The sequence below is a fragment of the Lithobates pipiens genome, unplaced genomic scaffold (assembly GCF_037356315.1).
Source record: "Lithobates pipiens isolate NorthernLeopardFrog02 unplaced genomic scaffold, aLitPip1_a1.2 Scaffold_8, whole genome shotgun sequence".
Lineage (NCBI taxonomy): Eukaryota > Metazoa > Chordata > Amphibia > Anura > Ranidae > Lithobates > Lithobates pipiens.
Window position 1 is genome coordinate 55,715,129 of NW_027507903.1, and position 15,586 is coordinate 55,730,714.

The window sequence follows — 15,586 nt, forward strand, 5'->3', positions numbered from 1 at the left end:
TCCAAAGCGAAGACTCTGGCTACCTTTCAGCAAGCTACACAACCAGAAGATTGGTTAGTCTCAAATAGACTTGAAGGTTGCTTATTTCCACATTCCTTTGCAGAGGTTTTCCATGAATATCTGTGGTTCCAAACTGGCCAAGAAGATCTACAGTTCACCTGCCTCCACTTTGGGCTGACAATCTCACCCCGAATATTCTTGAAAGTCCTTCGAGCTTTGGTGGCCCTCATCTGAACAAAAGGGATATGCTTGTACCACTATTTAGGCGCTCTCTTGTGCTTCCCTAGTCAAAAAAGCAGCTGCTGGTCAACAAGGAGCAAGTTTCCTTACTTATTGATAGAATTCAGATGGCTCCTAAACCAGGTGAAAAGGCAGCTAGAACCAGTCCAACGCTTGGTATATTTAGGGGCTTAGTTCATCAACGATGGAGAACAACATCTCTCTTCCAGTAGAGAAGATTCCAGTCATCCACGGGAGAATCTTTCTGGCTCTGAGCTCCGCATGCCTGAAGGCCTCATAGTGCTTGAAAATTATAGGCAAAATGGTCTTTACGATCCCCATGGTTGAGTGGGCTCTATGGAGGGTACGTCCTTTTGAGTCAGTGTCTCTTCAACAATGGAATTCAGAGGATATCAATCTGTCGATTTATGTAACATCATTGATGGGGAACAGTCCCTTTAGGTGGTTTCAATGCAAATTTGGTCAATTACCCCTCCATCACTCCTGTCTCCTGAGTCACGGTCACAGCTGATGCCAGCAGGGCTGATTGAGGGCCCTCTGTAGGGCTGAACTTGCACGAGTCAAGTGAGATATCCGTCTTTGCATTCCGGGCTCGTATGTCTTGGACCTTCAGGCAGCCTTGTGTGCCCTACAGACCTTCTCCTGGGTGGGGAGTCAGTATTACTGGTAATGGACAACTCCACAGAATTCCCCTACTGGAAGGGCTGGGATCTTTCGTGGTACGCCTCAATAACAATTTAACTATTTTTCCTTTATGAGCTCAAAGTAGAAGAACTTGAATAAAGTTTATAACTAAATATGGGCCAAGTCGGTCAGATTGTAATCTTCTTCTAACAAGTTCAGGTAGAAATCCACAAGCTCAGGATATCCTCAGCTTCCTTCATTCTGGTATAGGTCTATTCTTTGGCTCCGAGCCTCAGCCTTGTCAATTTTCTCTGGTACATCTTGGGCTGTTCACTCTTTATTCCAGCAGTTCCTCCATGGGGTATCCAGACTCAGACCACAAAGGAGACCAAGGTTTCACAAATGGAATCTTCCCCTTGTACTCAACTCACTGTCAACTCACTGTCTCAACTCAGTAACATGAGGTCCTCTGCTAAAGCCACTTTCCTAGTAGCCGTTACCTTGGCTAAAAGAGTCCTGGGAGATTGAGTGACTAGGTCACGAAGACCTTTTCTGACATTCTATCTGGACCAGGTGGTCCTTATTCCTAGGCTCAGCTCAAATACAAAGTTACTTCAGGGTTCCTTAAGTTTCCAGATATTGTCCTGCCTATATTCAGGACCCTGGGGTCCACTAAAATATTTGAGAGCATGCCAGCAAGTTACTTCCTCCTTCACACGCTCTAACTGCCTGTCTGTCCAGCACTGTGGCAGTAACATAGCGACTGCGGCCTGGATTGTCCAGTTCATCCAACAGGCTTTCAGAGCTAGGTGTCTGGCTCCTCCGGAGACATTAGTGGCACACTCTACCAGAGGTACAGCGGCTTCATGGGCGGCATCCCGCCACGTGGCTGCAGACCTCATCTGCAAGCAGCCTCTTGGGCCTCAATTTTGCGTCACTGAGTCTGCTCCGCTATCTTCTGTGGACTTGAGTTTATAAATCCTGTTGTTTGACAGATCAAATTAAATTTATTTCTGTTCAACATACCCACCCATGTGGATTGGCTAGTTATTTCCCACACTGAAAAAAATGAAAATTTATTGTCAAATACTTACCATAATTTTCCTTTCCTGATGGACTCCATGGCAGATGGAGTTCCCACCCATCGGTCAAGAGTAGACTAGTTACGGAACACAGTCTATACAGGTGAGCTCAATTTTAAAGGGTAGGGGGTCCTATAGCATTGGAGAGGAGGCGGGGTTAACCCATACGTAGGCTGCCATGGAGTCCATCAGGAAAGGAAAATTACTGTAAGTATTTGACAATAAATTTTCCATTATAGATATGTAATTGTTTAAAACTAATAACAATTTTTTTTATACACGCACACACATGTACTTACCTACATACTTACCTAACTTATCTATCAGATAAATAATTTCAACTTTTTTTTGTTTTTGTTTTTTGTTTTGTTTTTTCACACACACACATACTTACCTACATACTTACCTAACTTACCTAAAACTATTTTATTTATTTTTTATTTTGCACACACATATACTTACCTAACTTACTTAAAGGATAACTAATTTAAACTTTTTTTTTTTTTTTTTTGTTTTTGTTTTTCACACACACACATACTTACCTACATACTTACCTAACTTACCTAACTTACCTAAAACTATTTTATTTATTTTTTATTTTGCACACACATATACTTACCTAACTTACTTATAGGATAACTAATTGAAACTATTTTTTTATTTGTTTTTTTTTTATTTTTTTTTGTTTTTTTTTATTTTTTTTTGTTTTTTTTTATTTTTTTGGTTTTTTAGCACACGCACGCACACACACACACACATACTTACCTTTGTACATATCTAACTTACTGGGATAAATGGGGGAGTTATTTTCAGCTGCTGGAGGTCATCCCAGTTGATGGTGCTGAAGAACGGATGACTACGGATATCTCCGTTCTGCCCCAGACGCTCCGTAGGGTTTTCATGCATAAGCTGAAAAATGAATAAACTTTGTTTATAATTCTCCATCTCCTCAATTTTCAAATAAAATGAAAAATGACGCTCAGACTTTTTATACATCTCCTCCTATACCTAACACTTATTATGACGCAAACACGTCACCTAATCTTAGAACTTGAATTCACCTTTACACTGAAGCCTTAAACTTTAATAAATAAAAATAAAGTGAAGAAATTCTAACTCATCACCTAAACCTCAAATTTTTCCTGATCCCTCATCTCACGCCGAGAATAAAACCATAACTGTTACCCTAATTCTAACACCTAACCCTACCCCTCCCCCTAACATAGGACTCAACATTCAAACCTAACCCCCCAAACCTAACTGTAGTTGACCCCTCAGCCTCCTTACTAAGTCCAATCATTGTATTCTATAAAAGTATGAGCAGTCAGAGGTATTACTACTATGGGGATAAGTACCTGAGCCCAGGTAGGAGCGCACACTTCTATTGATCTCTAAGTCATATATTGTATGTAGCCTCAGGGGGATTCATGCCTCCAGAATCCCCGGTAACTAAAGGGATTTATGGCTCCAGAGATACTTTAACAATTTGATTAAAAGTTCAATGTACTTGGCAGGACAAGAGGTGAGTATAAGGGGGTGCTCACACTTAACACTTTTCTAGAAATCAGATGTGTCAGTGTAAGGGAGGTGTGGTGTGGTGTTATCTATGACTATAATGAACAGATGTAATGTACTTACCTTTATAATCAGATCCTCCAGATGACAGTCCAAGCCATAAGCTGGCACAATGGAAGCCTTGCATCGCTTGGCTGGTACTCCGGTGGACAAAACGAACAGCATCACTCCAAGAGAAAACCAATCCACGGCCGAGGAATATGGCTCCCCTGTATAGATCTGTCAAGAAAAAAGATGAGACTTGTAAGCTTTATTACACAAATGATCAGACAACAACTACAATATAGTAATTACTACACAAGGACAACTCATATGTCACATAGCTCTGATTTCAGTGGACTATCCTTAGTATGGAGGATTTGTCCTGGAAATATCCCTTGTCTTTAGATGTGATCAAATCTATACTAAATTCCACGCTTTCTGAATGTTACAGTTAGGGCTCATTTACACTTGTGATTGGTGAAAACAAGGGTTTAAGGAGCACATTTACACCCCCACTACCACTACCCTTAAACTGCAAAGGCAGTAATACTGGGGCGTACACATGCTGCGGACAATGCAAAAATGATACCCCTGTCCTATTCAGCAATACAGCTACTAAATGTGACCCATTTAGGTGAATGAGCCCACGCTGTAACCACGTATAATGAATGTGGTTGCAGTGCGGTGGTGCGGCATTTACAGGGTTAAAACAGGCAGTGATGAGGCAACACATTGCCTCCTCACCACCTGTCAATGCCTCTGAAAAGTGATCCACTGTAGATTGGTTTTCGAGGTGTGTAAATGTTAGTTGAATGTCTAAATGTAGCCATAGACCTGGTTCACACTGGAATGTTGCATTTTGACAGAAGATTGGGTGTATGCGCAGGTTCCATGCATTTCTGCTGCATTTTTGGACTCTGCCCCATTGACATCTGTTAGGTAGCGCACCAAAAGTCCTTCATTCCTCATCTTTGGTGCAATTAAAAAAAAAAAATTGGCAAAGACGTGTGACCTAATAAAAGTCTATGGCACCACGGCTAAAACTGTAGCAAAAACGCATGGAAACTGTGCATACACCCGCGCTGCACACAAAACACAGCACTCCAGTGTTATCCCGGCCTTAGAAAAAGTTGAAGAAGCATTAGATGGGGACAGAAGTCGGGCTTTGCTGGTGGGCAGTAGGAAACATAACAAAACATTTCAGTTTCCTTTCTAGTCATCTCTCTGTTAGCAGAGTGCTAGTCCACATGATTAGAGAAGCTCTCTGGTAAGAGATGATACACTCCCATTACTACCAATATAAAAGTGCTGACATAGCTAGCAGGACTAACATGACTTACCTCTGGGGCAATATATCCGGGGGTCCCCACTTCATCTTCTCCTTGCTCTGTCGCTAACCCGAAATCCCCGATTCTTATGTGTCCGTCTCTTCCGATGAACACGTTCTTTGGCTTTATATCCCTGTAGATAAAAATGCATTATCAGTAATCTGTATATGTTTGAATAGGCTGCAAATGCACAACAACAGTCCTTATATCAGACATGCACCATTTTTCTTTTCCCAGGCTGCCACAATGTATGGTAGTGTGTTACCTTGTGTTGTGGTGTGCTGCAATGCATTGATGTTGGAGGAACATGAATTGGTAATGTATTAATATGTGTATGTTCCTTTAAAATTAATTTCATGTCCAATATACAGCTTACTGACTGTAGGCTGGGATCACACTGGTGCAGTGTGTGCACAGTAACACACCTTATGTCATAGGTTAATGTGCGTTGTATTCACTGTTCACTGTTAATTTTGTCGACTAAAATATTTTCGTCAGGTAAATTAATACTATTTTAGTCGACTAAAATATGACTAAAACTAAAATGGCATTTTAGTCAAAAGACTATGACTAAAATTAAATTGATATTTGACATCAAAATTAAGACTGGACTACCACGTAAAAATATATAGGGGGCATCTAATAAGCTGCTAAAAGAAGAAAAAAAAAAAAAGGCTTTTCTTATCTTTTTTCTTGATATTTAGGCCTCTTTCACACCGACGTGCCGTTCAGGCCCGCCTGTCAGTTTTTCAGGCGGACCTGAACGGGTGCTCCATAGAGCTCTATGGAGCGTCGGATGTCAGCGGTGACATGTCCGCTGACATCCGACCCGCTCCGATCCGAAAAAGTGTGACGGAGGAAAAAGCTATTTTTCCATCCGTCTGCGGATCGGATCGGATGACGACGGGCACTGCGGTCCGTCGTCATCCGATCTCCCATAGGGGAGAGCGGCGCTGTGACAGGTCCGTCCCTGCGCAGTGTGCAGAGACAGACCTGTCATCTCCCTGCTCAGCGGGGATCGGCGGAGTGATCCCCGCTGAGCAAACGGACATCCACGGGGCGGATCAGAACTGATCCGCCCCGTGTGAAAGGACCCTTAATGTTGGTAATATAATGATAATGCAATGGCATCACAGTTGATAGAGTTTGCATTTTTTTTATTTTATTTTTTTATATTTTCAAGTTGTACTTCTGCTTGTCAAAAAGCAATCTTTTTGTTTGTTTATGAAACTTGTTTTTATTTATAAAGATGTTCTATATCACAGCAGCTAAATCTGTGCCTGTAGTGCATGTTCCACCCTTTATACCATAAATAATAACATGTTATTCGATTTTTACTCCATGAGTAGGGATGAGCTTCGTGTTCGAGTCGAACGCATGTTCGACTCGAACATCGGTCGTTCGTGCGTTCGCCGAATTCCGAACGTTTGGGCCGTTCGCGGCAAAATTCGTGTGGCCCACAATGCACTGCGATGGCGCAATGCATTGCTGTCTCACGATTGGCCAAGCATGCACTGTGACCCCGCATGCTTGGCCAATCGCAGCGCCAGTAGCGGGAAGAGCAATGGTTGGTCACAGGCATCCTGTCTGTGGCCAATCATAGCTCAGACAGTGTAGTGCACGCCCCACACTATATAAAGCTGCCTTTCAGGCGGCCTCGTGTAGTGTTTGTTAGCATCTGAAGCAGTGGGTGTTCTGTGTACCTTCAACACAGTTACACACCAATCGTTTTTGGCTGATTTACTATTTTGCTCTTGTGTAGTGGTTACTGTCTGTGCCCTGACCGCAGTATACACCACTATATTCACCTCACCTATATAGCTAGTGATCTAGCTTTAATAATAGAGCTTGCAGTCAGTAGTGTTAGTGTGTGCTGTCTGCGTGCTCTGTACCCAGTACATACCACTATATACACCTACATAGCTGTTCTCTATTTGAGCCCGATTGTCATTTGCTGGAGTTATTGGAAGTTGTGTGTGCCTCCAGCACAGCACAGTATACAGCTGTATATGCCCCTTTAACTCTGCTGTTTTCTTGTTATTGTCTGCGTGCCCTGACCGCAGTATACACCGTGATATTCACCTCACCTATATAGCTAGTGGTCCATCTTTAACAATAGAGCTTGCAGTCAGCAGTGTCACTCAGGAGATAGTGCGTGCTGTGTGCCTGCTCTGTACCCAGTACATACCGCTATTATCCACCTACATAGCTGTTCTCTATTTGGGCCCGATTGACATCTGCTGGAGTTATTGGAAGTTGTGTGTGCCTCCAGCACAGCACAGTATACAGCTGTATATACCCCTTTAACTCTGCTGTTTTCTTGTTATTGTCTGCGTGCCCTGACCGCAGTATACACCGTGATATTCACCTCACCTATATAGCTAGTGGTCCATCTTTAACAATAGAGCTTGCAGTCAGCAGTGTCACTCAGGAGATAGTGCGTGCTGTGTGCCTGCTCTGTACCCAGTACATACCGCTATTATCCACCTACATAGCTGTTCTCTATTTGGGCCCGATTGACATCTGCTGGAGTTATTGGAAGTTGTGTGTGCCTCCAGCACAGCACAGTATACAGCTGTATATACCCCTTTAACTCTGCTGTTTTCTTGTTATTGTCTGCGTGCCCTGACCGCAGTATACACCGTGATATTCACCTCACCTATATAGCTAGTGGTCCATCTTTAACAATAGAGCTTGCAGTCAGCAGTGTCACTCAGGAGATAGTGCGTGCTGTGTGCCTGCTCTGTACCCAGTACATACCGCTATTATCCACCTACATAGCTGTTCTCTATTTGGGCCCGATTGACATCTGCTGGAGTTATTGGAAGTTGTGTGTGCCTCCAGCACAGCACAGTATACAGCTGTATATACCCCTTTAACTCTGCTGTTTTCTTGTTATTGTCTGCGTGCCCTGACCGCAGTATACACCGTGATATTCACCTCACCTATATAGCTAGTGGTCCATCTTTAACAATAGAGCTTGCAGTCAGCAGTGTCACTCAGGAGATAGTGCGTGCTGTGTGCCTGCTCTGTACCCAGTACATACCGCTATTATCCACCTACATAGCTGTTCTCTATTTGGGCCCGATTGACATCTGCTGGAGTTATTGGAAGTTGTGTGTGCCTCCAGCACAGCACAGTATACAGCTGTATATACCCCTTTAACTCTGCTGTTTTCTTGTTATTGTCTGCGTGCCCTGACCGCAGTATACACCGTGATATTCACCTCACCTATATAGCTAGTGGTCCATCTTTAACAATAGAGCTTGCAGTCAGCAGTGTCACTCAGGAGATAGTGCGTGCTGTGTGCCTGCTCTGTACCCAGTACATACCGCTATTATCCACCTACATAGCTGTTCTGTATTTGGGCCCGATTGGCATCTGCTGGAGTTATTGGAAGTTGTGTGTGCTTCCAGCACAGCACAGTATACATCTGTATATACCCCTTTAACTCTGCTGTTCTATAAAAAAGGCATCTGCAGGAGTTAGTGGGTGTTGTGTGCCTCCAGCACAATATAAACTACCCAACTACTGTTTTACCCAACTCCCTTCAGGCCATTACCATGTCTGGAAGGCCAGCAAGGAGAGGCAGACAGGCGCGAGCCGATAAAAGAAGGCAAGCAGGCTCTGTGTCTAGAGACAACAGTGCTGGTCGGGGACGCGGTGCATTGTCATCAGCACGTGGCCATGGGACATGCTTGTCCTTCTTTTCTGCAGCTGGACATGTTGAACCGCAACATGCCAACGACTTGGTAGAGTGGATGACCAAGCCCTCTTCATCCTCCTCATCCTCTCTCACCCAGTCTCAGGGTAGTAGAAAAGCAGCTGCCAACACATCGTCGTCCCTCCTCTCAATGTCATCATCAGTGACTCCTTCCCTAGACCCACCACGTCCTCCTGAGGAGTCTCCTGAACTCTTTGAGCACAGTGTTGGGTACATGCTCCAGGAGGATGCCCAGTGTTTGGTGGGCTCTGATGATGACACTCAGCTAGAGGAAGGCAGTAGCGTGAGCACAGAGAGAGGGGATGCTCAAGAAGGACAGCAATCTGGCAGTAATGTTCCACAAGCTGCAGCATACTGCCAGGTTTGCTACAGCGATGAAGAGGGAGGGGATGATGAGGGCACTGACTCCACGTGGGTGCCTGGAAGGAGGGAGGAGGAGGAGGAGGAGGAGGAGGAGGAGGAGGCACATGTCCAACGAGGCAGGATGCCCTCCGGGGGCCAGCTTAGGGGCAGCACACCGACTGAATCACACCGCAGAGCTCCGCCTGCGCAGAGCGCTTCCTCTGCGCAGAGCGCTTCCTCTGCGCGTTATTCTAAAAGTTCTTTGGTGTGGGCCTTTTTTGAGACGAGTGCATCAGATCGCACCGCTGCTATTTGCAACATATGTCTCAAGCGTATCTCACGTGGCCAAAACATCAGCCGCTTGGGCACCACATGCTTGACCAGACATATGTTGACCTGCCATGCAGCTCGTTGGCAAGCATACCTCAAAGACCCACACCAAAGAACAAAGCGGACCTCTCCTTGCTCCTCATCAGCTGGCATCTCCAACCCCACTAGACCTTCAGTCCTCTCTGAAACCTGCTCTGAGAGGAATGAAGGTGTAGAATTAGGTGTGTCACAGCCAAGTGCTTCCGGGAACTCTGCTAGTGGTACATCCACGTCCGATTATAGCAGACAAATGTCCCTGCCCCAGCTGCTGGACCGGCGGAAGAAATTTACTCCCAGCCATCCACATGCCCAGCGGTTGAATGCTAGCTTGGCTAAATTGCTAGCACTTCAACTGCTGCCTTTTCAGTTGGTAGATTCGGCCCCCTTCCGTGAGTTTGTACAATGTGCGGTTCCTCAGTGGCAGGTCCCCAAACGCCACTTTTTCTCACGGAAGGCAATTCCGGCTCTCTACCGGCATGTGGAAGGCAATGTCCTTGCCTCGCTGGACAGGGCGGTCAGCGGTAAGGTGCATATTACCGCTGACTCATGGTCCAGCAGGCATGGACAGGGACGTTACCTGTCTTTCACGGCCCATTGGGTCACTCTTCTGGCTGCTGGGAAGGATGCAGGACAAGGTGCAGTAGTATTGGAGGTTGTTCCGCCACCACGCCTCCAAAATGCTACTATTGGTTGTGACACACCTCTCTCCTCCACCCCCTCCTCTTCTTCTTCCTCCACGGCCTCTTCCAGTGCTCTGTCCTCAGAACCAGCGGTGCTCCGTAGGCGTTGCAGGGGCTACGCAAGTACGCAGGCAAAACGATGCCATGCCGTGCTTGCGCTGGTTTGTTTGGGGGACAGGAGCCACACTGGGGCGGATGTTTTGTCAGCTCTGCAGGGGCAGGCCGAGAGGTGGTTGACGCCACGCCAGCTTAAGCCAGGAATGGTGGTTTGCGACAATGGCACCAACCTCCTCTCCGCCCTCCGACAGGGACAACTGACCCATGTGCCCTGTGTAGCTCACGTCCTTAACCTGGTGGTGCAGCGGTTCTTGGGCAGGTACCCCGGCTTACAGGATGTCCTGAAACAGGCCAGGAGAGTCTGTGTGCATTTCCGCCGATCATTTAATGCCTGTGCTCGGCTGGCTGAGCTCCAAAAGGAGTTGAACCTGCCCAAGAACCGCCTTATATGTGACATGCCCACCAGATGGAACTCAACATTGGCCATGCTGCAGCGGCTGCACACGCAGCAGAGGGCCATCAATAAGTACCTGTGCGACTACGGCACCAGGACAGGGTCAGGAGAGCTTGGTTTTTTCTCACCACGCCAGTGGGGCATGATCAGGGATGCATGCACTGTCCTGTCACCGTTTGAGGAGGCCACAAGGATGGTGAGCAGTGACAGTGCATGCATCAGTGACACTATACCTCTTGTCCACCTCTTGGAGCATACGCTGCGTGGAATAATGGACAGGGCACTTGAGGCAGAACAGAGGCAGGAAGAGGAGGACTTCCTTGCCTCTCAAGGCCCCCTTTATCCAGACAGTGTTCCTGCTGTGCCACCCATCACACAGGAAGAGGGTGAGGAGGAGGAAGAGGAGGAGGAGGATGATTGTGTCAGCATGGAGGTGGAGGCTGGCACTCAGCATCAGCAGCAGCAGTCTTATAGGGATGATTTACAGTCCCAAGAAACACGTGGACTTGTACGTGGCTGGGAGGAGGTACCTGCGGATCATGTTGTCCTTAGTGACCCAGAGGACTCCGGACCGAATGCCTCAGCTAACCTACGCTGCATGGCCTCCCTGATCCTGCAAAGCCTGCGGAAGGATCCTCGTATTCTTCGGATCAAGGAGAGGGACCATTACTGGCTGGCCACTCTCCTTGATCCACGGTACAAGGGTAAGGTTGCCGACCTTATCTTGCCATCGCAGAGGGAGCAGAGGATGAGACATCTCCGGGAGGCCTTGCAAAAAGCTCTGTGCAACGCGTTCCCAGAGACTGGGAGGTCACAAACTCCTGGTCCTGGACAACGTGTTGCTGAGGCATCAGTCAGAAGGAGCGGTGGAGAAGGTGGCCGTCTGACTGATGCGTTCAGACAATTTTTTAGTCCGCAGCCCCAAGGTATGATTGGTTCCAGCACCCATCGCCAGCGTCTAATTTACATGGTGCAGGAATACCTAGGGGCAAGGTCAGACTTGGACACCTTTCCCACTGAAAATCCTCTGGCTTACTGGGTCTTGAGGATGGATCACTGGCCAGAGCTTGCACAGTATGCAATAGAGCTCCTGGCCTGTCCTGCATCCAGCGTTCTTTCGGAACGCACCTTCAGTGCTGCTGGTGGCTTCGTTACCGATCACAGGGTGCGCCTGTCCACCGAATCAGTTGATCGACTGACCTTCATCAAGATGAATCAGTCTTGGATCACCCACAGCTACCAAGCACCTGAAGCTGATGTAACCGAATAATTTTTTTTGAAATACCACATCCCTTCAAGACTGCCTATGCTGATGCTGAGTGACTGTCCTGTTATGTTGATTGTCTATCCTCTTCCTCCTCCGCTGATATGTTGGAAGAACATTTTTGGTTCTGGGTGATGCCAGCAGCCCAATTTTTCTGCCCCTGTTTAACAGGGGTGTTTAAGTACAATTTTTGATGCAATGCTTTGCAGCAGGGCTAATTCCTGCAAAAAAACTAGAGTGTATGGCAGAGGTTGCAGTGTGATGGCACCAGTGCCTAAGGCCCAATTTTTCTGCCCCTGTTTAACAGGGGCGTTTAAGTACAATTTTTGATGCAATGCTTTGCAGCAGGGCTAATTCCTGCAATAAAACTAGAGTGTATGGCAGAGGTTGCAGTGTGATGGCACCAGTGCCTAAGGCCCAATTTTTCTGCCCCTGTTTAACAGGGGCGTTTAAGTACAATTTTTGATACAATGCTTTGCAGCAGGGCTAATTCCTGCAATAAAACTAGAGTGTATGGCAGAGGTTGCAGTGTGATGGCACCCGTGCCTAAGGCCCAATTTTTCTGCCCCTGTTTAACAGGGGCGTTTAAGTACAATTTTTGATGCAATGCTTTGCAGCAGGGCTAATTCCTGCAATAAAACTAGAGTGTATGGCAGAGGTTGCAGTGTGATGGCACCAGTGCCTAAGGCCCAATTTTTCTGCCCCTGTTTAACAGGGGCGTTTAAGTACAATTTTTGATGCAATGCTTTGCAGCAGGGCTAATTCCTGCAATAAAACTAGAGTGTATGGCAGAGGTTGCAGTGTGATGGCACCAGTGCCTAAGGCCCAATTTTTCTGCCCCTGTTTAACAGGGACATGTAATTACAATTCTTGATATAATATTTCACAGGAGGGCCCCTTCCTGTGCCCACCCAGAGTAACTGTGAGGACTTATAGTGTTGTGGCACCAGCACCACAACCACCAAAGGTCAATTTTTCTACCACTGTTCAACAATGGCATGTAATTACAATTCTTGATATAATCGTTCACAGCAGGGCGCTCCAGCGGCCACCAAGAGTCACTTTGAGGGCTTACAATGTTGTTGTAAAACCAACACCTTGTTCCGCCATTTCTGCAGAGCATATAGGGCAGGCCCCTACTTTCAAACATCCAATTTACAAACATCTCCTACTTGCAAACGGAAGGAGACAACAGCAAGTGAGATAAAAAAAGATGGACGACAAAACAAATTATACAGGGGTGATAACCCTTCCCTATGTTTTCCAAAAAGCTTAAAGATATTTTTTTTGACTGGAGCTACACTTTAAAAATGTACCGCTTGAAAATGACAAACAGATTCAACTTAACACAACAAACCTACACAGTCCCTGTCTTGTTTGCACCGCCTGTATACTGCTGTTCTGAGTATATAGGGCCTGGGGGCCACACGCATTTCCTTTTTTTAATATGGGTACGGGGTTCCCCTTAATATGCGTACAAGACCCAAATAGGCTGGTAATGGGCAGGGAGGGCTACCCATGCCATTTTTCTGAATGATTTTCAACCATATTACAGGAACCAGATATAACATTAAAACCGCAAGCAGTTTTAAATGGTGTTATTTCCGTTTAATGTCATTTTGTGCAGGGACTGTTCTAAACACGGGAAACACGTGGCACTTCACAGGCATACTATAGACACCCCCCAGGCACCATATTTAAAGGAATATTTCACTTTTTTTTTTTCACTTTAATCGTCATTAAAATCAGTGCTCCCGCCAAAACGGTAGTTTTTAAAACTTTTTTTTGCAGTGACCCATGTCCCCTGAGGCAGGAGGCAGATCGCCAAACCCTTTTTAGCACACTATCTTGCATATTAGCCGTTAAAATTAGCACTTTCCAATTCGAACGTTCGAGTCCCATAGACTTCAATGGGGTTCTAACGTTCGTGCCGAACGCGGGGGTCGTTCGCAAGTTCTGGTACGAACCGAACCGGGGGGTGTTCGGCTCATCCCTATCCATGAGTATATAATGCGTTTGGCAATTCAAAAGAAATGCTTAAATAATGCATTAAAATGTAACTAAACCTATTAGGTTTTAGTCGACTAAAATGTACTGGAGATTTTAGTCAAATAAAATACGACTAAAACAATTTAGATGATTAAAATACGACTAAAACTGGATTTTAGCCAAAAGATTATATCTAAAACTGAATCGAAATTTGACGTCAAAGTTAACACTGGTTGCATTAAGGCAGCCCACTCATTTGAATGTTCTGCCTAACACACTAAAACGCACAAATAAAAAAAGGATGTGTACAATTTGTAGTAACGCAGCACACCATAACGCATGGAAGTACCTTTCTGTGCATTGTGGCGTGCTGCAACATAAATGCATTGGCAAGGTACATTAGGGGTGCCATTAACAATGAAGAGCACCTCAGTGCACCAACTTGGATAATGCACATTGCTACTTGTTGCGGTAATATTTGTCTTACAGCAACACAGCAGTGACACCCCAGCCTAAAAGTGATTATAAAGGGAATTTTTCTTCTAAATAAAAAAACATGTTATACTTGCTCTATGTAATTGTTTTGCACTGAGCAGCCCCCATCTTCCTATTCTTGGGTCCCCCGCCAATGGTTGTGGCTTCTCCCCCTTTCTAAGTGCCCTTACAGTAAACCACTTTCTATGGGGCACTCATGCAGGATCACTCCCAAGCCACACTTTGTGTGTCCATTGACATATACAGCACAGCTTGACTCTGCCCGCACTCACCTTACAGGCTGTGATTGAAAGCAGCAGGAGCCAATGGCTCCCAATGCTGCGTCCATGACCAGTGAGGAGAGCGGGGGAGGCAGAGAGAACCGCCACTCTCGAGCACATCGCTGGATCGAGATCAGGCTCAGGTAAGTATAAGGGGAGAGGGGGCTGCACACATAGAATGCTTGGAACGAATTAAGGTAAAAAAAAAACTTCTGTGTATTACTGTATACTGAATATTAATACTTCAGTTTTGTTGCAGACAATGGGGTTGATTTTCTAAAACTGCTGAGTGAAAAATCTGGTGCAGCTGTGCATGGTAGCCAATCAGCTTCCAACATCAGCTTGTTCAATTAAGCTTTGACAAAAAAAAAAAAACTTGGAGGCTGATTGGTTTCTATGCAGAGCTGCACCAGATTTTGCACTCTCCAGTTTTAGCAAATCAACCCCAATATGTTTCAGAATCACAACATTTACCAACCACTTTGTAGCTGGAGGACCTACCATATTGGATATAAAGGTAGGTAATTGTTTAGATTGTCCTCACACTACAGTTGTTAGTAAATGTTGTCGAATAAACAGATGAAATGTAAAGTAAGAACCAGGCATGTATTGGGCATTGGGACTACAGGGAGTTTCCCGGTGGGCCGATGGCTCAGTGGGCCACTCTGATGTAAGGGGGCTGGTGATGGGCCACTCTGATGTAAGGGGGTGCTGATGGAACACTCTGATGTAAGGGGGTGTTGATGGGACACTCTGATGTAAGGGGGTGCTGATGGGACACTCTGATGTAAGGGGGTGCTGATGGGACACTCTGATGTAAGGGGGTGCTGATGGGACACTCTGATGTAAGGGGGTGCTGATGGGACACTCTGATGTAAGGGGGTGCTGATGGTACACTCTGATGTAAGGGGGTGCTGATGGGACACTCTGATGTAAGGGCTGCTCATGGGACACTCTGATGTAAGGGGGCTGCTCATGGGACACTCTGATGTAAGGGGAGCTGCTCATGGGACACTCTGATGCAAGGGGGTGCTGATGGGACACTCTGACGCAAGGGGGTGCTGATGGGACACTCAAAAAGTAAGTGGGCTCTTCTGGATGAAGTCCAGGGCCAAATTTCT

At 46.0% G+C, this 15,586-nt stretch overlaps 1 protein-coding gene across 1 annotated transcript in view; it reads right to left on the reverse strand.

The window, feature by feature from the left end:
• Window positions 1-1,911: 1,911 nt before the first annotated feature.
• LOC143961957 (ribosomal protein S6 kinase alpha-3-like) overlaps window positions 1,912-15,586 on the reverse strand; it is a 57,581-nt gene continuing 43,906 nt past the window's right edge. The window contains exons 12-15 of the mRNA XM_077471299.1: window positions 4,844-4,964; window positions 3,585-3,740; window positions 2,733-2,855; window positions 1,912-1,923 (exon numbers count right to left, since the gene is read on the reverse strand). Of these exons, the coding sequence (XP_077327425.1) occupies window positions 1,912-1,923; window positions 2,733-2,855; window positions 3,585-3,740; window positions 4,844-4,964 (412 nt within the window). The remainder of the gene's footprint in view (window positions 1,924-2,732; window positions 2,856-3,584; window positions 3,741-4,843; window positions 4,965-15,586) is intronic.